The 27,022-nt window shown below is 36.5% G+C and overlaps 4 protein-coding genes across 8 annotated transcripts in view; 2 read left to right on the top strand and 2 right to left on the bottom strand.

Moving 5' to 3' along the window:
• LOC121733501 (hexokinase type 2) overlaps window positions 1–14,441 on the top strand; it is a 44,813-nt gene extending 30,372 nt beyond the window's left edge. For all 5 annotated transcript variants that reach the window (XM_042123762.1, XM_042123761.1, XM_042123758.1 and 2 more), the window contains 2 exons: window positions 9,871–10,097; window positions 11,842–14,441. In XM_042123762.1, coding sequence (XP_041979696.1) covers window positions 9,871–10,097; window positions 11,842–11,922 — 308 coding nt within the window. In that variant the 3' untranslated portion in view covers window positions 11,923–14,441. The remainder of the gene's footprint in view (window positions 1–9,870; window positions 10,098–11,841) is intronic.
• A 2,967-nt stretch (window positions 14,442–17,408) lies between these two features.
• LOC121733817 (ras-related protein Rab-4B) lies at window positions 17,409–19,073 on the bottom strand. The gene is made up of 4 exons (XM_042124191.1): window positions 18,910–19,073; window positions 18,684–18,764; window positions 18,274–18,606; window positions 17,409–17,890 (listed from the first exon to the last, which is right to left on the bottom strand). The coding sequence occupies exons 1-4, from the start codon at window positions 18,923–18,925 to the stop codon at window positions 17,676–17,678; spliced, it is 645 nt and encodes a 214-aa protein (XP_041980125.1). The 5' UTR covers window positions 18,926–19,073; the 3' UTR covers window positions 17,409–17,675.
• Window positions 19,074–20,442: 1,369 nt separating this feature from the next.
• On the top strand, window positions 20,443–21,981 carry LOC121733818 (ATP synthase subunit s, mitochondrial). Its single transcript, XM_042124192.1, has 4 exons — window positions 20,443–20,607; window positions 20,682–20,961; window positions 21,231–21,494; window positions 21,844–21,981. The coding sequence occupies exons 1-4, from the start codon at window positions 20,578–20,580 to the stop codon at window positions 21,852–21,854; spliced, it is 585 nt and encodes a 194-aa protein (XP_041980126.1). The 5' UTR covers window positions 20,443–20,577; the 3' UTR covers window positions 21,855–21,981.
• On the bottom strand, window positions 21,871–23,850 carry LOC121733815 (dihydroorotate dehydrogenase (quinone), mitochondrial). Its single transcript, XM_042124188.1, has 5 exons — window positions 23,728–23,850; window positions 23,206–23,415; window positions 22,660–23,054; window positions 22,230–22,573; window positions 21,871–22,147 (listed from the first exon to the last, which is right to left on the bottom strand). Exons 1-5 carry the CDS (start codon window positions 23,758–23,760, stop codon window positions 21,939–21,941), a joined length of 1,191 nt encoding a protein of 396 aa, XP_041980122.1. The 5' UTR covers window positions 23,761–23,850; the 3' UTR covers window positions 21,871–21,938.
• Between the last annotated feature and the right edge of the window lie 3,172 nt (window positions 23,851–27,022).

Below are 27,022 nucleotides of genomic sequence, written 5' to 3'. Positions count from 1 at the left end.
CGCTTCCGGTATCTATCCTGTGCTGAACCATCGACGTTCTTCCAAGGTCGCCTTCCTGACTGGAGAAGATATTCGCGTGGCGTTGTAAAAACTTCTTAGCTTTCATGCCCTGCGAATAAGTCAGATTACTCTTGCAGTCATCGAGTAGCTCGGTCACTAATCCATAGTTGCTGGTGTTTGCTGAGTCTGAGCCTGTGATCGAACTACACTTTCTCATCCAGAGAACTTCCTCGCACTTTCCAATGACGTCACCTTTGTTCAAGCAGATCTCGCGATCAGCAAGATTCAAAACCCTGACCACAGCGTTACTGCTTCCACTAACAAGGGTTCTCGCCGTCATCAGTTTTTGCGCTGATGTCTTGGTAGGTGTGTCTTCGATCAACACGCATCTATTCAACTTCTTCTTTCCAGCTGGCGGTAGTTTCACCAGCACCCGAGCTTCCGCACGTCCAGGTATTATGACTTTCTTTACACATTCAACTTTCCCGCAGGCGCCTCCAAGGATGAAAATTTCTTCTTCACCACACTTGAAAACTCCGTCAGCGACATTAATTCTGCAGTTGTGCTTCTTCATGAAATCCAAACCCAAGATGCAATCATCCATAATCTCAGCCACGATAACGTCATGAGGGTATGAGGACTCCCCCACATTCATCGTAACTGACATTTCTCCCAGGACGGGTATTGGCTGACCGGAGGCGGTAAGAAGCCGACAGTTAATTCTCCTCTTGTGTCTTCTTGCGGCTTTTACCAGATTTGGGTTCACTATCGTTCTAGAGGCTCCTGTATCTAGAGTCATTTTGCAATCCGTCCTGTTAATAGTCCCCTGAATCACAAGACTGTTCCCGCTGCATGCTTGGGAGATTACAGTTATCGGGGCTTCCTCCGTGTCAGCCAGCACTCGCCCCTTAGTCCTGGCTTTTATTCGTTTCCCTGATCCCGGGCAGGGAACGAAGCCCCTTGCTTTTGCAGCTCTTCCATTTGTTCCAGACGTTCCTCGAGCATTTTCATCCTTGCCATTTGGGTCTCTTTCTGCGGGCAGTTAAGCTGAAGATGGCCCCTCTCGCCGCACTTGTAGCACATGGCTCCAGAACTTCTCTTCGTAGGAGCCTTAACCTCCTTGACTTCCTCAGAGACCTCGCGGATCTTACATGTCTGCCGTATGTCACGCCGAACAGCCTCGACCTCTAAAGCATGCGCCAATGCTTCCTTAAGCGAGGTGTGGTGACGTAGCCTCACTGCAGCTCTGACCTCCAGGTCCCTGATTCCGTCGACAAATGCTTGCACAATATTCGTGTCGACCATCTTGGCGTCAGCTCCTGGGTGTGCCTTCTTGACGAGTTTTTCAATTTCCAACGCCCATTGTTGTAGTCCTTCTCCCGGGCGTTGGACTCTGTCACGCAGTTGGGCACGGAACACGTGCTCCAGGTGTCGCTCCCCGTATCTGGATTCAAGTGCCTCCATCAGGTCTTGAAACCCTTTTCCTGTATGCGCTTCTAGGACCGACAAAGCTTGCCCTCTGAGCGCAACAGTGAGAGCGGTCAGGCGTTGTTCATCATTCCATCCGTTGGCAGAAGCAACAGTCTGGAGTTGCTGACGATAAGCATTCCAAGAAGTAGTGCCGTCGTATGGTGGCACTTTTACTCTTGGCCCATGTGCCACTCCAGAATTTCCACTACACGTCGCGACTCCTGTGGTTTCCAGGCGCACTACTTTTTTCTGTAGTTCAGTGAGGCCGGTTTTCACATTTTCCACATCCACTCCCAACCCTGTAACGCGTTCGTCCATTACGTCGACGTCTTTACGAAGCTTAGTCACCGTGTCACTAACATCCTTTATAGCCAAAAGCGCTTTTTCTTGGAGGTCCTTTTGTTGCTCTTGTGACTCCTGCAAAGCGCCGAGCTTGCGTTCTTGTAACTCTTGCAAAGCGCCGAGCTTGCGTTCTTGTAACTCTTGCAAAGCGCCGAGCTTGCGATCATGTGACTCTTGTGACTCTTGCAACGCGCTGAGCTTACGGTCTTGTGCCTCTCGAATCGCTCTGATTTCAGCCCTTTGCAGCTCCATTAATTCAATTAAACTTTCTAAATGAAGGGCCACTTGGGGGGCTGTAGGAGCTACGGGTGGGGCCTGGTGGGCGGGGCCAGTGGGCGTGGCCTGAGTGGGCGTGGCCTGGTGGGCGGAGCCAGTGGGCGTGGCCATGCCCAAAGTGGGCGGAGCCAGAGGGGCGTGGCCAGTGGGCGTGCCCCGGTGGGCGGAGCCAGTGGGCGTGGCTTCATCCAAAGTGGGCGGATCCTGGTGGGCGTGGCCAGTGGGCGGAGCCATGTGGGCGGGGCCAGTAGGTGGGGCCTGTCCCTCAGTGGGCGGAGCTTGGTCCCCAGTGGGTGTGGCCTCCGCAACTCCTCTCTCGGAGTCAATGGCAGCAGCTCGCTGCGCCCTTGTCCTGACACTCCCCTTGAAGTCCTCTCTCGGAGTCAATGGCATCTCCAAATCGCACTTCTGACACCAGTTGTTACGTGCTAGGGTTCGAGGATTTGGAGAGAAAGACCTGGTGACTCTCTTGAAGACTTTATTAACACTGCACTAAACACTAGGTCACAACACTTAGCACTAAGTCCAAACACAAATCACTAGGTCCAATCACTAAGCACTATCACTGTCCTAGGTCGTAGCCAAGTCGCAGGTTTCACTGGTTCACTCACTATTGATCACTCCGAAATCGCCTTGATGAAAGCTCGAAACGAACTGAATTCCGGGCCTGCTTGCGGCTCTTTTTATATGGCGAGACGAATTCCAGAAATTTCCCGATTTCACGTAAACAAGTAAACAACCGTGGGAAATTTCTAGTAGGCTCGGGAATGTGCCACAATAAAACTGCCGTCCTTGCGATAAGTGCAGTAAGTTGAATTTAATTTAGACCTTATGGACTCAGTCATAAGGTCTAAATTCAAACACGCTAACAAATAAAGGGTAAACACGTAAACAAACATTGGACCTTTTTAGAAGGTTCGAGTATGTACTTGCGCACCACGTGTCCGTATACCATGTACCGTAACAATATTGAGTAATAGTCGATCAACTAAAAAAAATATTAATGTATTCGGCGAAGTATAAGGGAACTTTTCGTTCAAATTCCTTTGAAAGTAACTGAGATGATGTTAGTAGTGTTTTACACGTTATAAATATACCTAATTCATTAACCACACAAAAATAAAAACTAGCGGTACTACGGAACCCTATATTGCGCGTGGCCCGACACGCACTTGGCCGGTTTTTATGGTTTCAAATATGTGCAGGCTGTAGGAAAAGACACCTACTGCTACTATCTACTGCTTCAATTTCGTAATCACATTATTATCTTTTTTTCAAACTCCTTCAATTTGCAATCCTCGAAGGCGCTTCTTACGCGTGTAATGATGACTGAATGAAAGGTTGTGCCCAGATAATATTGCTACGATGAACAAAACAAAAAAATATGACGTTTTTAGATAAACGTCGAAAACCTTACATCATTTCATAATCTTGCATAATTTAATCAGTCATTATAGTTTGTGCGTTTTATGATGATATGCGTGACACATTATAATTGACAATAGTAGGGAAGTTACCTAACAAAAATTAATCGATAATTTAAAAATATCGAATCACTTCGTAAAGGAATTGCAATCGAAATTATCGATTTCGTACTGACATTTCAGTGGTGCCGGCGATTTAAGATGGCCGCCCTTTTTTATCGATTTGATTTCGATTCAACAGTCAATCTCTATTGACATTAGTTCCGTTTCATGCATCTAACATTTTTCAAATATTTTCACAACAATAATTTAATATATTTACAATTATTATAGGAAACATTTGTTTTTGTAGATGGAATATAATTTATTACATTTTGATTTTTTTTGTTCTCTTGTAAAAAAAGCCCTTAGCAAGGAATATGAAAACTGTCACCCATATCATCTTAGAACGCACAAACTATAGTGATTAGCAATGGCTCATCAGTATTAATTTTAATTACCTAAGTACTTATCTGTAAAATGATGATAGTTCATACTTGAGGGTGTGTATATGTTCCTCATATAAGTACATAATACAACTTACGAGCAAGGCAAGCGCCCCAGTGCAGCGTCATGAATTTGCCCAGACAAATCACAAAAAAAAAATTGCTCTTTCAGCGCTGCTACTTTCACAGTGCACTCTATATGAGTCCGAAGTCCGAACACATACACATCATAAAGTATTATCATTTATCACTTAGTTTTGTGACACCCTGTATACATAAATAATATGAATACAATAAGTAACGTACTTATCTACAAATTGACAAATATTTCTTCAGCTATGGTTTTCCAAATCTCAGCAGTTGATAAGTGCCTAATGCCTGTATCTGATAAATTATAATATATTATCGATATTACGTTACACAAGAGCGTAATATACTGGTAGGTAAGGAAACTAAAAACTCGTGTAACGGCGCGGCTCGCAATAGATAATATTATAATAAAATATGCGAGAATATTATTTTCTTGATTATGATTCCTCAATTAAAAATATAGGAAATAATTAATCAATACATCTTCTAAGCAGTAAATGTTTTTTTTTTATGAAATAAGGTGGCAAGCGAGCAAACGGGTCACCTGATGGAAAGCAACTTCCGTCGCCCATGGACACTCGCAGCATCAGAAGAGCTGCAGGTGCGTTGCCGGCCTTTTAAGAGGGAAATAGCCCGGAGGGAATTTAAAACGGACTGTAAAATTTCGTCAAGATTTAATGGTGTTCTTTAAGTTTAATAATAAATCATACCTACAAGGTCTACCAGAATCTAATAGCAAATTTTGACAGCAGATTTTCAAAAAATATCCTTGATCATTGGATTTTAAAAATATATTTGCATGTTTCACACACAGAATCAGCCGCTATAGGAAAAAAAAGGATCAAAATGTTTTATTCCAAATTCCAAGAACCCCGGTATTGCTAGAGTCAATTTACTTTCGCACTTTTTGCCATCAGATTCTGGTAGACCTACAGCTTATTTCAGAGACTGTGAGTGAGTGTTATGAGTATGACACTTATGACACACTCGATCAAATGCGCATCGGGTAATCCCTGAAAATGTCCATGATTTGCGTCACACATGATCGTGTAACAAAAATAAGTGATAATACTTTAGGGTGTGTACGTGTTCCTTGTAGAGAGTTCACTGTGAAAGTAGCAGCTCTAAAAGCCGATTTTTTTTCACTTTTGTATGGGCAAGGGCCAAGGGCCCGAGCGTCACGAGTTTTCCCATACAAAAGTGAAAAAAATTTTTGGTCTTTCAGCGCTGCTACTTTCATAGTGAACTCTCTACAAGGAACACGTAAAGACCCTAAAGTATTATCACTTATTTTTGTTACACCCTGTATACTTACCCAGAAACGTAGCTTGCCTTGGCGGGGCCCCATATAAAATTTTGTTTAGTCTCTCACCATAAGGTACTAATTAAAATATTCTGTGCTCTCACCAAACCCTCAGGAAGATTTGCCTTTCTTGACTTTTGTCAATTAAAAAAATTAAAATAGGCCGGGGCCCTGTGGCTCGGGAGCTCCGTAATCCGTATATTATAATTGATAAATGATAAGGCATTTTATGATATACGGCGGTAGCTACGCTCCTGCGGTATGAGCAGGAGCGTGTGATATTATATTATATACTTATAGCGTATTCATGTATAAAGTTGTCGCCTTAGAGAATAAATATATCTCGTTTGTGGTGTAATGAGCGTGTACGACAATAATAATTGGAGTCAATTGATTCGTACATGTATTTCAGTTGATACTTTATTGCAAAGTGCACGTTACTATGAACTGATAATATCTATTCCCCAGCGTATGTGTTACTGAGGTTAGATACTATATACTTTACTAATGATATTTCTTATTAGAAATTGCTTCAAAACTTAATATTATTTAAATGACAATGAAGTAGAGTTCTAACACAAACTAATGAATTAAGTAACTTTTCTTGTAACAACCTTCGTAACAATTAATGGTTGTTATAAAAATTGGCAAATGTAATTAAAATATTATCTATGCACATTGCACATTATGCAATATGCATCTTCTGACAATGGGCATTGTCCAAAAAAAATCACATGTACTTTTTATATTTTTTTTCGTTAAAATAGGGTATTTTAAGAATATAAATTAAATAATTTTGAAATTCATTGGCTAGTTTTTTCTCAATAATTTTTTAAAGTTTCGCTCTGACGTCATCATCGGCCGCCAATTGACCTCTGCATATGTTTTAAATTTCCTTTCAATGTTATTTATAATGGCTGGTTCGTCAAATGCAATTTCTCATTATGTGAAAGCTGATACGAGAAGCTTACCAAAAGTTCGAAACGTAATGTTGGTCGAATTTATTGCTAATTTAACGCCATTGAAGGTCAAACAAAGGTTAAACGTATTTGTTCAAAAATATAAGTAACTAATGGGTATTTTTTTCGTTTATATACAGAAAAACGATCACTGACCTTATTCCTCGAAATGTTTTTGTAATGAGCAAAATTAAAAAAAAAATGGACAATCCCCATTCTGCAAATAACTGATTATTAAAAAAAGCAAGACAAAAGTGGAAGTATATAATATGAGCATTATAACAAGAATTATTTTCTCGGTCATCAAATGTTTGGAAACAATGATAAAGTTTATTACGCATGATCATTGATCTCTTGGTATAAAGGTCATTTACGTAACGGAGGTCCGCGTGAAATATTTTCCTCAATTCGTCCAGTTCAGACTTTGGACCATCGACACTGGATTTATTTGATAAAACTAGGATCATAGGTCAGTCGACATGCTCTAGAGTAAGTATACAATATAATATAATATATAATTTACCAGAACTCTTGGACCTATAAAGTAAATGGTAAATGGAATGGAAGTTTATCTTGCAATAAATATTTATTAAAATTTTTGGTCATAATAGAAACTTTAATTTTTCCTCGTATTCAAGGTTATAATAATTATTGTGGAGATAATTCTGAGTAGGTATACTTACTTAATATAAAGTTTTTTGCTGCCTTTTTAAGTCTCATATTTTGTTCTAACAACTTCCTACCGGATACAAGGTTTAGATAATAATACCTACTAGTAGTAGCCAGTAGGCCTTATAAAATACTAGTTGTTGCCCGCGACTTCGTCCGCGTGGACTTCAGTTTATAGCGCGCGATGTCAACAAAATTGGTGTCAAAAGTTTTTATAAAATAAATTATAAGCAAAAAACTTTTTGAAAAAAAAGCTTCTATTTAAATGCTTACTTTAAAAACAAGAAAATAAATTTCCCCTTAAAAATTCTAACTATTAAGTTGTAATCTCAATATATTATTCAATTTGCATGATAATAAAAGCTTGTCGCGTGATTTGCTAATAACTGAGTAAACTGATATTATATTTTTTTATTTTATTAAAGTACTTAATTAAATATTGACAGATTGTTAAGTCTCGCGACAAGCTTTTGTTACAATGCAAATTGTATAATATATTGAGGTTACAACTTAATAGTTAGAATTTTTAAGGGGAAATTTATTTTCTTCTTTTTAAAGTAAGCATTTAAATAAAAGCTTTTTTTCAAAAAGTTTTTTGCTTATAATTTATTTTTTGTTTTTTAGTTATATCTCTGACTAGATTTTTATCTCTCTGACTAGATTTCTTAAGTCTGCTTGATTGTATTTTGTTTTGTTTCAAGATTTTTTTAAAATCTGATTGACTTAATTTTAGTCTTTATGAAATCGTACTTAATTTTACGACTAAAAAATCAAATATCACTTAACAAAAATGACCGGTTTCAACCAGGCATTTTCTAATGCCCGACACGACACGACACGACACGTCACGTCATGTTACGATACGACACGGCACGGCAGGACACGACTTTTCAATTGTCTCTTAATGAGCCTTTTTGTTTGATACCCATATTGCAGAAGTGCTTTAAAAATAACTATATTCCCCTATCTTAGATGAGCCGCCATATTGGATGTAGAATGACATTACATTCGTTTCCGAGTTACTCTCAATGAGCCTTTTCATTTGATACCCATGTTGCAGAAGTGCATTAAAAATAACTATTTCCCCCTACCTTGAATGAGACGCCATATTGGATGTAGAATGACATTACATTCGTTTACAAGTTAATCTCAATGAGCCCTTTCATTTGATACCCATATTGCGGAAGTGCATTAAAAATAACTACACCTCTATCTTGGATGAGCCGTTATATTGGATGTAGTATGACATTACATTCGTTTTCGAGTTACTCTCAAAAAGCCCTTTCATTTAATATCCATATTGTAGAACTGCATAGAAAATTGGATAGTCGGCCATATTGGATTTAGAGTGATGTCACATACAATATCATGTATTGTCATCCAAACTAAACGTGCTTGCAAAATTTCAGCTCGATCGGTTAAATATAACTACTTCAAAATTGAGTTCCAAGATTTCACCCGAACATACATACTTACATACATACAGAGCAAGTTAAATAAAAGCTTTTAAAAAACCCTGGTACGCCCTTAAATCAAAACAGCTGTGCAGTGTGCACATAATATTTGATTTTTTAAAATTAAACTTTATATTTTATGCCAAATTTTAAAGCTTATTTAAGCCCATAATTACACAACTTTACCCATAAACTATTTATATCATTGATAGGTTTAATTTTTAAGGTTACGTCACTGCATAGATAAAGCACTGAGTTATTTAATAACGTAAAAAGTAATATCAATCGAAAAAAAATCGAAACTCGGATGTAAGATGATACCACCTCGTATAGAAAGAAGTCTGGGCAAGCGTCACCGCGATGTAGGAGACGTACGGCGCCATCTATTATGAATTTTTCGAATTAAATTAATTTGAACAAATTTACGCATTTTCACCCCCTTACAACCCTTTTTCCAGTAAAAAAGTAGCCTATGTCCTTTCTCAGGCTTTAGACTATCTGTGTACAAAATTTCATTACAACCAGTTCGGTAGTTTTGGCGTGAAAGCGAGACAGACAGACAGACAGACAGAGATACTTTCGCATTTATAATATTAGTATAGATGAAATGTCAAATTGTTTTACCGTCTGTATAATAACAGCTGTCGTCTGCCAAATTTACGCCCCTTTTAAGTACCTTTTGTAAGATATTATCAGCTGATATTCCTAGTTATACGTTTTTATACCTAAGGTCGTGAACTCCTATGGAGTTTGGCAGTACACTTAACTTACATCCCGTCGATCTTTATCTATAAATAATAATGAAAACCATCAGCACGAAACTTCTTTTAGAAAAACTATGTACCTACATAGGATAGGTATACCTATAAATTCTAATAATGCAAATTGTTGGTTTACGCCGCGTTAAAGTAAAAAACCGTGTTGGTCTGTTGGATATGTTTTGGATTGCTCGTTTTCTATGAGAGGCCGGCCCGGCCTCTCATAGAAAACAAGAAAAGGAACAGCAAGAAATGGAAAGGGCGTAAGCAACAAAATGGTTTTTGTCGCGTAATTTAAAAACCATAAATATATTTCATATAAGCTATGGGCAAATTAAATCTATGTACAAAGGAAGCTTAAATCACTCTCCTCTGTTGGCAAAATTAGAATCCAATTTTTTACAGAGGTCTTTTTGATTGATTATTCTATGTTATAAAAGTTGACCAATCGTGTGGCTATGGGTAATTCAATGACAAAGACATGATGAATACTGACAATGAACTTTAATTTCTTAGCTTTAGTCATTGCTGAGAAAAATCGATATCGCTATGACAACCGAAATATCGAGGCGTCGCCTTAAAAATTAAATTAGTTGGTTAAAAAATTAAATTAATATCTGTAATGTGTGTAATTCTTCAGGTCTGTCGCACGCGACGGAGGCGGACATGGCGGGCGTGCGGCACGTGTGCGAGTGCGTGTCGCGGCGCGCGGCGCACCTCGTGTCGGCCGGCATGGCGACGCTGCTCAACAAGATGGCGGAGCCGCGCGTCACCATCGGCATCGACGGCTCCGTCTACCGCTTCCACCCGCACTTCCACTCCCTCATGTGCGAGAAGATCGCGCAGCTCGCAAACCCCGGCATTGTGGTGAGTTACCCTTAAAATACGTTCGTCGCAATACAACTGCGGTTGAAACGAACTCTTACACTAGAACTTAGGGACCGTACACCGTAGAAATCTACGAGTCTACGGGACACCGTAGATTCGTAGATATCTACAATACACCGTACTCCGTAGCATTTAAGTAGCCGGCAGCTGCTTCCTACGGAATGCGCTACGGTCTACGTCCTACGACTTATTTTATTGAATTTTCTGTCTGTACTTTTTGTTATTCGGTCATCATTTTGATCTAGGTAAACATGAACAAACAGTATGGGCGATCATATTAACAACGTAATTTGTAAAGAATAACATTAGCTTTATCGAGCTTTAACTTTCTTGACATTAAAAGTAAAACGAATAGTAATGGACTATTATTATTACTTATATCTTCTGAAGTTATCAGCCGGATCCTCGCAACATATTATTGTTTTGGGGTCGTTGGTTATTTACTCGAATTAAGTGGCCGCAATCCGGGCGATAACACGACGAGCCCCCGGCTGATGTCACTCCGCACCAAACAGGTTCAATGTTCACACGATAAACCTGTTTACTACAACGATAGATAATTAAAAAATTCTTGAAACGTTTATCATATTCAAAACAATATCAATGACGATAGTTCCGCTTGTTGTGTCAAGTAGTTCAAGTACCAATATGGTAATAACTGTAATAACTAATAAGTCAAAGCCATGTATTCAATGGGCACTCGGTATGAATTCTACTGACTCTGTTATCTGTTGAATTTTTATTTTCATTCCAAAAACATTTATTTCTATTCATACTTTGTCTAGTATAAAAATATTTTACTAGACAAAAAAGGTATAAGTACTTAGATATAAGTACAATAATTTAAAGAGAGTATGGATTAAGATGACAATAATACAAATAAAATTTCAACTTGTCTCTAATTATTGCATAACACCATCCATATAGCTGATGTCACAGGTTATCCGATCTGAGGCGCGGTGTGGACTCTGCCCGTCCTTCTGCAGACGGTGTCAAGTTTATGTTTTGATAAACATTCTAGAATTATCTAGTTCGAAAACTTTAAGATACTTACATAAAATGTATAAGAAGAAAAGTTTATTAACATACCAACTCCGAAATACGGGAATGATCCGTCAAAAAGGCTTATTTGCCTCCTGCAATAGTTTAATATGATAACGAAAGAAACAAGTAGCAGCCAGCGGGTATTTGTAGCATAACGACTTGCAGATTCTGTGAGGAGGAGAATGAAACATCTATTCACCTTTCTCCTCGACTGCCCTGCTCTACTACAGAGCAGGAACAGGCACCTTGGTCGCCACGAATACTCGTCCACAGAGGAAATTCGTGGCACCAACCCCAACCATATCGTTCAATTTATGAGCAGTATTGGGTTGGGGATGATACTCTAGTACGAAGGAGTCACAATAGATCCTCATGGGTCGCAGTGACGTCAAGGCTACAGTGACCTGCCTTCTTTAATAAAAAAAAAAAAAAAGCAGCCAGCGGGGGTGTACAATGGAATTCGCTTGCTACTACTATAATATTATGTAGTATGGTGGCTTACTTTATACGATTTCATACAAACAATATTTGGCCGTGACGTATTGCGTCGCGTCGCTGCCGCGTAGCATCGCTTACTGCGGTCTCGCCTTTAATAAAAAAGATTTATTTATAGGTACTTAGATAACTTCGTATAATCCGTTTCTAATTAGTAATTAGTAATTACTATTTTCTTTTCCAGTTCGACCTGATGCTGTCTGAAGACGGCAGCGGGCGCGGCGCCGCGCTAGTAGCGGCCGTAGCGTGCCGCGAGCGCTGCTAACCGCCCGCGCCCCCACACAGTGTAGTGTCGATGAACTTTGCCATCCATTCTATGTACAGTATGTTTATATTGTATTATAATAGTTAGAGTCTAGACCTAAGTCGAATTGTCGGTCCGGGCCCAGTCGCACAAACAACTAACTCGAGGCCGAGCCCCGTCGATTGGACTACTTACACGTTACTCGTACTTACGGCGCGTTGATCGTGCTTTTTGGCGATTCGGTACCAAATATAACTGTTATGTTCGTGAGAGTACCGTTTAGCAGAGAGTACTGCTGTCACAGTGTGCAGTTATGGGAAACTAGCTAAAGATGATTGTGAAAATTTAGTTTATGAATCGTAATCAATATTTCTCGCTACAAGGCCCGTGTCCAACAGGAGGCTGGAGCCAAAATTGTGTGATATGAGATCATGGATGCGATGACATTTATTTTAGTACGAAATTTTAATCAGCAGGTAAAACCTGCGCTAACAGATTGTTCGCTAGCTCTCTGTTGGATAAGCCTATCCCTTTAGTAATGAGTGTAGAAAATATTAGCGCCTTCCAAATAAAGGGGCGATTACCGTGAATTATTAATCTCTTTATTTTGAAAATGCAATATGACTACATACTATAATAGCAGGGTGTAAGATAGACACTAAGATATGTAGGTACGAAAGAATCTAACGAAATATAACATTATGTGTACTTACGAGGTCCTTAGATTAGTCTAGTCAAAAAATTTAGTAAAAGCTACTTAATGTTTTGGGTCTGATTTGACAGTGAGCGTTTCGAAACAAGTTAACGAGACTGAAGCTGTACAAGCCATAATATTACGCCAGTTGCTGTTTTATTTTTATTTTAACGGATCTTAGTGTCAATCTTTGTGGTTTTTAACCGTTTGTAAGTTCAATTTGGCCAACCGAAAAGCCCCAACACAAACGAAATTTAGATTGTCATCAACGTAAAAGTTATAAAGTTTTATACGGTTTTTGATCTATGGTATTGTATTATAAAGATATACTTTTATATGAGAAATTATTACGAGAGAACCCTATATTATATTTCCTAGAACAGATTGTTTATATAGGTATTACTTTGTATAAATGTTGTTTATATAAACGGTGGAATGATTATTTTGATGTCGACACACAATACGAATGTAGCAATAAATGTTTGAATCTCAATCTAATCTTGGATTGCAAAAATAATTGTTTACATTAGATTCATTGAATTTATCATTCCATTATTTGAACACTGATAATGTTTTTTGTAACGCTATTAAAAATAAAAAAATATTTCATAAAATTAAAAAATAATTATAGTGTATTAAAATCTTAAAATACCCTATTTAGTTTAGACGTTAGGCAATCAATGAAATCGCTTAGTATTTATATTTGTTTGAATTGTAAAAATTTTATGTTGATAAAATTTTATGAATGAATTCTGATTTTGGTAAGCGAGTTATTATTTTACTGTGATAGAGCTAGGACTAAAATTCAATTGTTTACAAATTGTTTCTGGTTGTCACAAACAAAAGTCGCCTTCTAAGCACCCAAGTAAATACAGAAACAAATATTCTTATATTGCGTCTCAAATCATACAGTGATGAATGTCGGTATGTGATGGGTGTGAAATCTGAGACAGTAGTAACTAGTAGCGCAGTCTAACCATCACACCAAAATAGTTCCTAGTTGAAATAGGTGCATTTTATGTTAGGATATTATGTTGTGTATTGCATATAACATTATGTGTTGTTTATAAATTAAGTATAGAGTTATGACAATTTCAGTTGTTATTTATTTTCCTTTTTTATTGAATTTCCGTTCGCCACACATACAGAACGAATTTATAAAATTTCAAGGTAACTCGCACTCAATGCTTCAGGCTAACTTTACTATAGCAATATTCAGTAAAGATATTATTTTGTTGTGTAGTGACTAGTGTTATATTTTAATTGCTCAAATTTGATATTAATAGCGGGAGATCGTTTCACATTATGCGAGCTAAATGCTACATTCCAAATATAATGCTGACTGGCCCGATAACCGCTTTTTGGTCGTATTTTGATTGAGTGTAGTAAAGTTAATTTTATTCCCCGTTTTTATTTTAGCGACTCGCCGAGAGCACAGCTCTGCCTTAATTTTTTTTACAAAATTTCTAAACCACCCTTATTTAAAACCATGTAACATGAGTATTTTATTCATATAAAATTGAAATTTCTGAAATGAAATCGAAATACGATCAACATAATATTATGATAATATAACTTGGAAGCTTTTTCAAAAAGGCCCATGAAGAATTGTAGGTAGATAGCATTAAAGAAATTATTTGTACTGAAACTACTTCAAACATATCACGACACCATAGTATTGCCTGAAGCTTTCTAATATTATTTTAAAATTTATGTAAAAACGACAATGAAATGCAAAGAATGTTTAAAATTAAACCAGTTTTAGATATCATAGGAGGTGTAGCTCATTTAAGTAAGAGCTGTTAACAATGTTACTTATTTTCAATAATAAATATATAAAAACTGATTTGCCTGGTTTCATTTACATGGCTACTATAAAAAAATATTATTGGTTGTTTTATTTCATAATAATCAGTAATATTTTTTATAGTAGCCTGCAATATTCTAAGCGACATCACAACGCTTTGAGGCAGTTATTTGTACTAACATTGATTTTTAGTGCAAATCTAACCAAGCGTTTGGCTTGGTTTATGGACAAAATCAACTGTAATACTCATCCACAAAAAGGGGGCAAAAATAAAATCGATAACTACAGGCTCATCAGTCTAATGACAAACACTTATAAATCTTCAGCAAAATAATTCTAGACCGCCTAACCAAAAGCCTAGATGAACAACAACCAAAAGAACAGGCAGGATTCCGTAACGATTTCTCGACGGTTGATCATATTCATTCTTTAAAGCAACTAATAGAAAAACAACGAATATGGACAACCATATTATATCGGTTTCGTGACTATAATAAAGACTTTCACTCGCTAATTCACACTTCCATCTATAAAGCCCTTCCATCTTCAAAAGCAAGGAATACAACAAAAATACACAAAGATAAGGCCGCGTTTCCACTGACGTTCTGCTCCACCCCGCTCGTGCTGTTTCCATTGAGGCGGAGCGGAGAATTCGAGCATAGTGATTGGTCAATTCGGGCAATGCTAAGCTCCTCTCCGCCCAGCTCCGCGTCAGTGGAAACGCAGCCTAGTAAAAAAAATTACAACGACAACACAGCAAGAATACAACTAGAAGGAATAGGCGAAGAATTTAAAATCCATAAGGGAGTAAGGCAAGGGGACCCTTTGTCCCCAAAACTGTTCACGGCTGTTCTATAAGAATTTTTTAGACGATTAGACTGGGAAAACAATGGCATCAGTATAAATGGACAAAACATAACACACCTCAGGTTTGCTGATGATTTAGTACTATTTGCAAAAACTCCTGCAGAACTACAAAAAAATGCTCAGTGAATTATCTACTGAAAGCCTAAAAGCTGGGCTGTCCATGAATGCAAGTAAAACAAAAGTCATGACCTACAGAAATAAAGATGCAATAGTAGTAGCAAGCCAGACAATTGAATATGTTAATGAATATGTGTATCTCGGCCACATTATATCACCCACGAATTTAATGACAAAAGAGATCGATAGGAGGGTAACAAACAGCTGGTCAAGATATTGGTCTCTAAAAGAGGTACTTAATGAAAAACGATATTATATTATATAGACAAGGAAATTAGAAATTTGACTATTTTCTTTTATGTTGGGCTTGACACATTTCGGGCAGGCACTTCAAATTAAGTTAAAATTTAGTTACTACTTATCTACATAATACGTGTAAACCAGCCCTAAGGGCTTCCTTGTTTAGTACTTAACTTAATTTATACTTGCTACTTGCTACTAAACTTGTGTGTTTACATGCAATAAGTAACTTAAAAGTAAGTTAAAATTTAGTTAAATACTTATCAACTTAACACGTGTAAACCAGCCATATGTCAGCAGGAAGGATTTCCAGTGCTGACTTACAGAGTTATGACAGAAAGAAACATACATAAACTGTTGACACACTTTGTTGACATTTTATGGGGAAACATCCATAAAATGTCAACAAAGTATGGAAAGAAGTATGTTAGGCGTAAAACTAAAAGATAGGTGGAAACTAACCGAAAGGTAACAGATGTAATGGAAAAAGTCAAAACCCTTAAATGGCGCTGGACTGGACATATTATGATGAGGTCGAACAAGGGAAAGTCGAACGAAGCGAAAGTCGAATGAGGTCGAACAAGACAAAAGACCTAACCAAATGGTACCCAAGGAATGGAAAAAGAAAACAAGGAAGGCAATGTAAACGGTGAGAAGATGACCTACCCAAGAATTGGAGAAGAGATTGAAGAGATGTGGCAAAAATGAAATAAAAATTTAGTTTGATTTGTAAATGTAAAATATATTTTGTTGTGAATAAAGGCATAAGCCTTATATAACCAAGCCAAACATAAGATCCATAGAATAAGGGTGTAGACTATTTTTAGGATAGGTATATATTTATTTTACAGATGTATTGTGTATAGTGTTCATGGTTTTAGCGAAATATCGCTAAAACCATGAACATAGAAAAAAAGGCGGACGGAGTCTTATTATACACATAAAACAGCACTGTGTCTTCAGAGTCGGGCTGACTGCATACATACACGGTCCGCACGCACACATTATTACGCTAGTCCGGCCATTTGACAGGCATAAGAATGTGTGTGTGGTGTGGCCGACTCTGAAGACACACTGCTGTGTATAATAAGACTAGGTCCGCCTTTTTTTCTATGTTCATGGCTAAAACGCTAAAGTTCATCATCGCATCGCTATGACGTCACGGTCCTCCAAACAACAAAAATCTTTGTATGTTTTGATGATTGTGACGTGATACGTCACTCTGTGATGGCTGTTTGCGATCACGTGATATTACAGATTAAATATTATAATACAAACTCTCAAAAACCAATGATTTGTATTATATTTCGTTTACTGTCTACACTCTACACCCCTATTTGAAAAATTAATTTGTCTCTTGGAATAAATTTGAGACCATGTCTGGGAATAATTAAAAATAGCATTTAATTTTATTCAATTTAATATAATCTTTTTGAGTTAGTGCATTTGGTTAGCATTAAATAGCCAAAAAATATACAATGTTTATTGTTTATATTATGGGTTTTAGGACTACTATTAGAAACCACCATTAAGTAACATTTATATTTTATGCCACGGCCGCACATGCATCTATCGTACGAAGCTTCGTGCTATGGCCTATGAGACGATACATGCAGATCGTCCAATAGTATCATTTTAAGCACGAAGCACTACACAGGTGCGACCTGGGCATTAGAAGAACATGACGTATGTATCTGTAACCTGATATTATGCTTATGATAGGAATGTTTGCATGAAGTACCTTATTATAATATAATATAATGGGTGGCTTAAAAACACTTGCAGTTAAAAATAGCACAACTTAGTGCACTTCTTTATTTTTTATGGACTAAAATATTAGTGTTAGACAAAATAGTTTCAACAGTACAATAAACTGGGTAATCTTAAACTAATAGTGCAACTCTAATAACACAAAGAGAGCCAATAAATAATAACATTAAATAAAATAGAAATGTCAAACATTGAGATTCCTAAACACGATGAAACATTAATTTTCACTTACAATATGTCACAGATAATTTTACTTACATAAGTCCTAGAAAAGTCTTTTTACACATGACAGGCACAGTCCGAGCGTGACTTGGCCGGCCTATTTGGAGGTGCCAGTCTCTTAGCTGTCGCCGTGCCGTACTGAATTCCAGAGCCAATCCTCTCTGGATCCAGTTCCCCAGTTTCAATCTTAGCCAAAATTGTTTTCGAGCACCTTAAGAATGCTTCCTCCACATTTTCCCCAGTCTTTGCACTGGTCTCCAAGAACATTAATTCTGTAAGTACAATAGTATTAAAATAGTAAAAATATGAAGTTATAATCATCTTCTGATTGTTTGGATCAATGAAATTAACAGTTTTTAGGAATTAAAAATGCAGAGATTCAAGAATAAGGTTTGTAACTATAATGTTATTTATCATACATCTGTGAGTGATTTTCTATTATTGTGCACCTGTGAGATGCTCTGTCTATTGATCTAGAAAAATGTTTATTGATCTAGTAACAAAGCCTTTAAGCTTTGTTACTAGATCAATAAACATTTTTAATAACTGTGAGAAGCAATGACATATGACATGGATATTAACAAATTTGATAACACTGTGATTAAACACTAATGCAAATTTTATTTAAATTATGTGTAAAAAAATTAATACATACCATTCTCTTGGGCAAATTGACTTGCTTCTGTGAATGTGACCTCTCTTGATTCTTCCACATCCTTCTTATTGCCAACCAGGAGAATGACAATATTTGGGCTGGCTAGAGTGCGAGCATCTCTTAACCAGTTCGCGAGGGCGTTGAAGGAGTCCCGCGATGTAATGTCGTACACAAGTAGGGCTCCTGCCGCCCCCCGATAGTAAGATCTTGTAACGGAACGGAAGCGTTCCTGGCCTGCAGTATCCCATATTTGCAACTTTGTAGATTTACCACCAATGTTTATTATTTTGGAACCGAACTCAACGCCGATTGTGTGGCATCTGTCTTCCTTAACTGGAAAACATTATGATAACAATGTAGACTACATTACAACTTGGATTAGTATTATATGTAGAAAAGTACCAACTCACATTTGTTCCCAATGAAATTATTTAGGAGGCTAGACTTTCCAGTCCCAGCACTGCCAATCACCAAAAATTTAAATAAAAATTCTGCAACAGGAATGTAATTTAATATCCGAATCGTATACAAAACATAATATACTTACTAGGTAGTATATTAACTTTATGGTGGGTAGTATAATAACTCTATAATACAAACAACGTATAAATGTTAGCAACATAGCATGGAACATACCATATGATTCAGACATTGTGGTGCAAAACGTTTATACAAATTCACAAACTTTCGCTAGTTACAGGTGTACAGGATAATTTGATTTATTGCTTGGAAACATTTAATATAAAATTTAGAATAGCATCTGAGGCCATAATATTTTGCTAGTGCACTGTTAGTGTCATTTGAGATTTGTCAATGTCAAAATAATGTCAATTGTCAAAGTTTTTTTTTACTATTTATAGAAAAGAACGTAAGTTAACGTAACCTCTTTAATTACGTGTGAAATGTATATTTTTCAGGATTATTCCTATGATTTACACTGCAATCACTCACAGCACAAGTTATTATTGTTATATATAATAGTATTTGTTGAAAATAACATACGATTTAAATAATAAATTGCAAATACCGAAAGGGTATAAAAGCGATTGACGACTTTTGACGACCTGTCAAATAAAAATTGTTACAATTTTCATTACACTGCCTCTCTCTTTTCATCTTGTTATAATTCCATAAAGGATTTTCTTCTCTCTCGCACTCTTTGTTGGTCTATATGGGCTGCGTTCCAGATGACGTTAATTTTGACCAAAACGCTCAAAACGTCCCCTTCTGCCGTTCCCTTTGGCGACCGGGGTCGTTTTGATCGCGGCTATGACGTCACTCATGACGTCATCATTTTCGCTCAAAACGACCCTTGACGAAGATGGGTCAAAGTGGGCGTTCTAGTTTTTTATTTTAACGTAACTATATCTCGAAAGCCATGTTCGGAAAGTTTTCAGGAGAGAGTAGAGACAAAAAAACTTTATATTATTTCATTACAAATAATATTTAAATCAAATAAATTAAATAACATTTAATGAAATATTTTGATTGGAAAACAATTTGACCTTTCATTTAAAATAATAAATTGTTTTAAATGAAAGGTCAAATGATTTCTTACAAAATATAATAATTAATACTAATTTTCATCTTTCCTATGCCTGTTGACTTACTCGTACTTGACTAAGCATTAAGCGGTTACTCTTACCTAAAGTTTATATGTATATTGTGACAATAGTCAATATTCAAAGTACATGTGGTTATGTTATTAAAATATGATTCAATGTGAAAACTCAAATATAATACAAGTTTAACTATGTTAAAATATGAGTACTTAAGTAAAAAAAAATGTAATACTAAAAACGAAACAAATATAATGTTATGTATTTTATTTGTAAAATAAATGTAACTATAAACAATAAAATTACTTTTATTTACGACTTGAAGAAAAGGATCGTAATATCTAAGTTCGGTTAAATGTACCTATGTATAAAAAATATATACTTAGTTCTTTTTTTAAACTTTTCCCAAAACGCTCAAAACAATCCATAATCCGTTCCACTTGAGTTTGTATCACTGACGCTCACAAGCTAGTGGAACGGGAAAAACTACGGTCTTGAGCGTGAGCGTTTCTAACGTCATCTGGAACGCGGGGTATAAGTTTATGACGCCGACGAACACGGCCATTATAAAAAAACCCTGACGTCAAAGGTGACTCTGACTTGGCAATGACTATTGACTGATGACATTGTTTGTTGTTTACAAAATAAAATACATTTCGAATTTGCAACTACGTTGGTACGGTAATTTGCATTAGTTTTGCGGTTTCTTCATAAGAACAAGAAAGAAGCAAGGAAAATTCGCAATATGTTAGCCAGAAGGGTGCTTCAAGGAAAAGTATAAATTTATTGCATCATTTATAAAAATATTTTTTTTGCGGTTGCGTAATAAAAAATAATTTGTTGTTCTAGACAATATGGGTTACTCAGCCAAATGTTTCTTCCGTGAGATACTTTTGGGAGTACGTCAATATGATGTTCAATAAACCTGACCCCGAAAGAATCAGATTGGTTGGACCTGACAGAGCTTGCGCCGAGTGGGTGCTTCGCAACGGCGGCAAGGTGGTATGGGCCGACGGAAAAACCCTCTCAGATTATAATGCGTTACCTTCCGATTCAAACGCAGTGCCAAAAATTGCAGAAATAGATGGTACCGACTCAGGCATATCGCATTATGGATTTGCCCACTTAAGTATGCACTTTATTCCAAAGTAGATGACACCCGCAACTCCGTTGTGCCAAAAGTCGTTTATCGTGTGGGAACTGTACATTTTTCCGGGATAAAATGTATCCTATGTCATTTCCTGGGACTCGAAAGTATCTCCATACCAAATCAGTCCAGCGGTTTGGGCGTGAAGAAGTAACAGACACACACTTTCACATTTGTAATACATATTAGTATGGATGAAGAAGTTTCTTGAAATTTAATTTATCCATTCAAAAATATGACATTTCTTTTAGGTGGATGCACAAAGTTACGAAAAATTATTCTACATAAGAATAAATACATAGATGATAGAGCTATGAAAGGACTGTCTCATGGAAAAGACTCTCTTTCCCAAGTTCAGGTCTCAGAATGCCAAAATGTCACAGACTTAGGAGTTAAGGAAATCAAAGAACTCAAAAATCTTGAAACATTGGTTATATTTGGTCTATCTGGAGTAAACAATTTTGAAGAATGCAAGAAGTACTTGCAAAATCTTCTTCCCAAATGCAAAATACTAGGTAAATATTTTTATCAAAAATATATTAACACTGATGTATAAAATAAATGTAACAATAAAGTATTTTATATTAACACTTTAAAATAGAAACTAATATTGAATTAGTAAGTAGGTATATATTATATTATTTAAGTTATAATATTTCCATTTATCTAAATTTACTATAATTTAATTAAGAAAGGATGAGGTAGATTTTAACAATTGAAACTTTTACGTCAAGATTCAAGACCTAAAATAATCTAATTTAAAATTTTAACTATTCACATTTTACATGCTACTTGAGTAAAATATTTTTGTTATCTAAATGCATAATATACAATTATTATGAACAATTTTTTTATTTGTTTCAGATGCTGCTTAAGAAAAATAATATCTTAGAAATGCCATAAACTATATTAACTATGTGCTTTATCCAATGACTATTTCGCTGGTTTTTTCTTTGCAATCATTTGGCTTTACCAACAGCTTCACTAACACTTTTGTACCCATCCCGTATGAGTAACTCTGCTAACTCTGCTTTTATTTTCTCTACAACAGGAGGCCCATGGTAAATCAAAGCTGTGTATATTTGCACAGCACTCGCTCCTGCTAAAATTTTCTCATAGGCATCCTGCCCTGTGAATATGCCACCCACGCCAATAATAGGAATTTTACCTGAAACGAGTGAAATGTTTTACTATTTAATTAATGTTACATAATATTATATTAATGTTGTATTCTTTGTTGTAAAATATACCTTTTGTAAGGCTATAAACTGTTTTAATCATTTCAGTAGATTTTTGTGTCAAAGGCTTTCCGCTAAGGCCACCCGTTTCACCGGATAACACCTGGTTTTGTAAGGAAGGCCTATCAATTGTTGTATTAGAAATAATTAATCCGTCTACTTTTGTCCCTTTGCTTGTGATGACTGAAACAATATCTTTAATCTCCTCAATGGTTAGGTCAGGTGCAAGTTTTAATAGAAGAGGTGGGTTCCTATTTCTTTCTTTGCTCAATACAGATAATGTCTCATTGACAGGTTTTAAAAGCTGCTTTAATTCATCTTTGCTCTGCAATGACCTCAATCCTGGAGTGTTTGGGCTGTGAAAAGTTTCAATTAATGAAAAATACATAATTATAATAGAGGGCTACCATTAAATTACTTTCATACATTTTAAAAGTTTTACCTGCTAATGTTTATGACAAAATAATCTGCTACATCAATAAATTTTTTTATTCCCTGAGTATAATCAGCAACAGCATCATTGGAGGTTTTGTTTTTGCCAAGATTAATTCCTAGTAGACCATTTTGAAGCAGTGCTTTATCTAAACTCTCCATTTTTCTGTGTACCTCTTGGTGACCATCACTATTAAAACCATATCTGTTTATAACTGCATTGTCTTCCGGCAGTCTAAATACTCTTGGTTTTGGATTTCCAGGCTGGGGTTCGGGTGTAATAGATCCGACTTCAATCATAGAAAATCCCATGTTTCTTAAACCCAAAACAGCATCACCCTGTTTATCAAACCCTGCTGCTACACCCAGTGGATTATCAAGTTCATAATTCATAAGTTTTGTTCTCTGTAATAATTATTGTTTTTGGTATACATAATATTACTTACTTATTTATATCAAATAATATATGAAACAACATGCATAACATTTTCATATCACAAGTTTACTTTTATAAAATGTTATAGTTAGTTAATGATTATAATAATTCAATACTTACTAAAACTTTAGGATCGTTATAATTCGAGGCAGGAAATATTCCATTTTTTATAGCGAAAATACCAATATTATGTGCCCATTCTGGGTTCAATAATTGACTTAATGGTTGCAGGATGTTTGCATAATAACCTTTAAAATCTTTCTTGTAGTAGATGTATTGATATGATAGAGAACCACCCAAAGCAAGGTAACACAAAGATTTGATTTTTTTCTGAAAATAAGAAACAACAATAATTATTATCGTTATCTAATCTACCTTCTGTGATCTCTTCAAGATTGTGAAAAATAAATATTTAATGGCAATGTTTTCTTAAATCTTCTGGATTATACGAGTTATTATTTCTGAGTTCTATGTTATGTGCTTTTACTCCCAACTACGACCAGAAACCAACAAGCATTTTCTTAATTCTTCAAGCCCCATAAAAGCACCGGTGATCGCGACAACAATAGAATACAATAACATTTCCTGGAAACAGTGATCGAAGTAGGAATTTTGAGAGGAGTACTTTGCAAAGCGACTTACGAGATTATTCTGCTTTCGGCTTATTGCTGACATTATTAAACTTGTAAAATATTTATATCACAAACTATAAAGAATGCTAACGCATATTCATATATTATTTAGCGCTGGAAAATAAAAATATTTATATCTTTTCTTCGCATATATATTTATAATTATAAATATTTATGATTATCTTTTTCGGGTGGGTCAGGTGGGTGAAACTTTCGAACAAAAAAAAATTGGGTTCCAACTTCCAAATTTATGCTTCGGGGGTTTGTCCTCGATATTAGTACCTATACCTTTTTACACTGTAGTTTTACCTCTATTTGTTACCACGTCATAGCATCATTTTAGAGTCAAGAAAAAAATAAAAAGTTGTCTCTGGATTTCGATTGTCTCTATTTATATTTATATAGATATTTTCCCGCCTCTTGTCTCTGATTTTCCGTTTCTCCTGTTATGGCGGCTCTCGACATAGGCGAACGCGTTGGCCAACGCGTCTGCAGACGCGTTGGCCCAATGTGTAGAACGGGCGTTCGCGCGTTGGCCGTAGGTATTTAGACGTTGGCCAACGCGCGAACGCCCGTTCTACACATTGGGCCAACGCGTCTGCAGACGCGTTGGCCAACGCGTTCGCCTATGTCGAGAGCCGCCATTACCTGCAACTCTAGAACCTTCATTCACCTTTGTGCTTGCCACGAACGCACTAAACTTTAAAACAAAATTATTTTGATACTAATTTTATTTTCAAAATGCCTAAACGCAAAAACGAGAAGTCGTTAGATTATATTGTTAAAAAGTTAAAGTGGCTAGAAGAGGAGATAAAACGGCGACCTCGGCGATCTCGCTCTTCGTCCTCAAATGTATCTTCGTCATCCAGTTCCACTTCAGGTGAACGTGATGTTAACGGTAAGTTTGCATTTTGTTTTAGTGACACTGTGACACATGGATGGTTACAAAACAGATAATATTTTCATCGATGGCAATTCAGGGAGTCTTTAGGATTATCTCGCTGCCCTAAATAAAAATGCATTCAGGGTAGTCTGCAGGACTATTCGCGCATATTTTAAATGATTGCACTCAGGGTAGTCTGTAGGACTATTCGCGCAATATTACATTTACTTTGCATTCAGAATAGTCTGTGGGACTATTTTTCGCATTAATAAATTATTACATTCATAATAATCTGTAAGATTATTTGTCGCGTTGACAGATTGAGGGTAACTCAATAAGGGCAATTCAGGGAGTCTATATAGGATTATCTCGCTGCCTTAACTAAACATGCATTCAGGGTAGTCTGCAGGACTATTCGCGCATATTTTTTTAATTATTGCACTCAGGGTAGTCTGTAGGACTATTCGCGCAATATTACATTTATTTTGCATTCAGAATAGTCTATGGGACTATTTGTCGCATTAATAAATTATTACATTGATATTATTCTGTAAGATTATTTTTCGCGTTGACAAATTGAGAGTAACTCAATAAGGGCAATTATTATTCAGGGAGTCTATATAGGATTATCTCGCTGCCTTAACTAAACATGCATTCAGGGTAGTCTGCAGGACTATTAGCGCATATTTTTTAAATTATTGCACTCAGGGTAGTCTGTAGGACTATTCGATATATTACATTTATTTTGCATTCAGAACAGTCTGTGGAACTATTTGTCGCATTTTAAAATTATTACATTCATATTAATCTCTACGATTATTAGAAAAATTGAGGGTAGTTAATAAAAAAAAATGCATTTCTATTTTTAACTGAAAATCTGGAGCAGACGATTAACGATGATACTTTAGCCATTCCATCTACTTCCGGGGCTCAAGAGCAATCTGTTGTAGAAAAACAAAATACGGATTTGAATCCGGCATTTCTTGAAGTTTTGGGCATTGATCCTAATTCTATTACAAATTATGGACCGGAAATTAATCCTGAATTGGTAACTAGATTAAATTACGTTTTAACATCTGATTTAAAAAAAGAGGAATGTGTGGATTTCTAAAAAAAAATATCTGATACCCGAAATTCCGGAAATGAACGCGGAAATGAAGGCCACATTTTCAGAAATATCACGGAAACGTGATTGCGCAATACAATGGCGTCAAAAAAGTGTTGCAACTGTTATTTCTTGTTTGAGCCATGTGATCACATCAAAAATTATTAATTCTAGCGATTCACCCGATCAGGAATTATTACAAAAACTTGTAGATGCTACACGTCTTATGTGACGTGCAATATAATGATTCCGTAGCTCGTAGAAATTTTGCATTATCTACAGTTAAAAAAGAGCTCCAAGATCAATTGGCTAACACAAAAATTACCAAGTATTTATTTGGAAATAATCTCGCTGAAACGCTTAAAGTAGCTAAAGCAGTCACTAAATCGGGAACCGATTTAAGACCAATCAAATACAGGCTTGAGACAATTTGAGATTGGAAATCGACGCCTGGGAAGCGCAGGCAGTTCCCAGGCCAGTCGACCCGTCACCTGCGTTCGGTTACATCAACACGCGTCTCAAGGGAGCTCGTGGAACGCGTCGTCTCAACGACAGCGACAACCACGGAAGCGATAGACGATTGGACGATACTAGCGAGGTAAGCTACGCAGGTCGTCTTAGCTTAGCTATTAAACAAGTAATAACTAAGGACCGAAAAATTATAAAATAACATGTAGTAGTCAATTAGTTTTGCAGTAGACTCCAAGACTTAAACTATTTACGAGTTTCAAATTTTTACCATTTGGACTGTGCACGGCACCTTATATTTTTACTAATTACTAAAGCCTATATTATGGTTCTGTGGATTTTTATCCTCTTGCTACTTGGATGATATAATTTTGTTAATAGATAAATACATTCGAAGATTGTGAATTAAATGTAAAGACGAGTCGTGAATTTTTACAAGCCCTAGGATTTATTCTAAATTTAGAAATTTAGATAAATGTTGCTTACAACCATCTTATGCTTGCAAGTATTTGGGTTTTATTATAAATTCAAATGATTGGACTATTAGTTTACCTCAGGATAAAAGAACGAAAATAAAATAGCAGTAAGTTCTTAAATATTAATCGGTGTAAAATTAGGGAATGGACAAAACTTATAGGCCTCCTGGTTTCGGCCTGTCCATGTGTAGAATACGGGTGGATGCACATAAAATTATACGTGGGAGAGTCATGCTTCGGCGCGAATGGGCCGGCTCGACCGGATAAATACCACGTTCTCACAGAAAACCGGCGTGAAACAGCGCTTGCGCTGTGTTTCGCCGAGTGATTGAGTTTACCGGAGGCCCAATCCCCTAACCCCTACCCTATTCCC

Source organism: Aricia agestis, chromosome 14 (genome assembly GCF_905147365.1).
Source record: "Aricia agestis chromosome 14, ilAriAges1.1, whole genome shotgun sequence".
Classification (NCBI taxonomy): Eukaryota; Metazoa; Arthropoda; class Insecta; order Lepidoptera; family Lycaenidae; genus Aricia; species Aricia agestis.
This window is presented reverse-complemented; position numbering and strand designations above follow the sequence as displayed.

Excerpts from the sequence above, each read along its gene's own strand:
- LOC121733817 (XM_042124191.1), bottom strand. Across the intron at positions 18,607-18,683 it reads TAATTTCATTGGGAACAAAT|TTAAGGAAGACAGATGCCAC; the intron begins GTGAGTTGGTAC and ends AATGTTTTCCAG. Across the intron at positions 17,891-18,273 it reads TCAATTTGCCCAAGAGAATG|AATTAATGTTCTTGGAGACC; the intron begins GTATGTATTAAT and ends TTGTACTTACAG.
- LOC121733818 (XM_042124192.1), top strand. The coding sequence starts at position 20,578 with ATGTTAGCCAGAAGGGTGCTTCAAGGAAAA. Across the intron at positions 20,608-20,681 it reads GAAGGGTGCTTCAAGGAAAA|ACAATATGGGTTACTCAGCC; the intron begins GTATAAATTTAT and ends TTGTTGTTCTAG. Across the intron at positions 20,962-21,230 it reads TTATGGATTTGCCCACTTAA|GTGGATGCACAAAGTTACGA; the intron begins GTATGCACTTTA and ends CATTTCTTTTAG.
- LOC121733815 (XM_042124188.1), bottom strand. The coding sequence starts at position 23,760 with ATGTCAGCAATAAGCCGAAAGCAGAATAATCTC. Across the intron at positions 23,416-23,727 it reads GCCGAAAGCAGAATAATCTC|AAAAAAATCAAATCTTTGTG; the intron begins GTAAGTCGCTTT and ends TCTTATTTTCAG. Across the intron at positions 22,574-22,659 it reads TTTGTCATAAACATTAGCAG|CCCAAACACTCCAGGATTGA; the intron begins GTAAAACTTTTA and ends AACTTTTCACAG.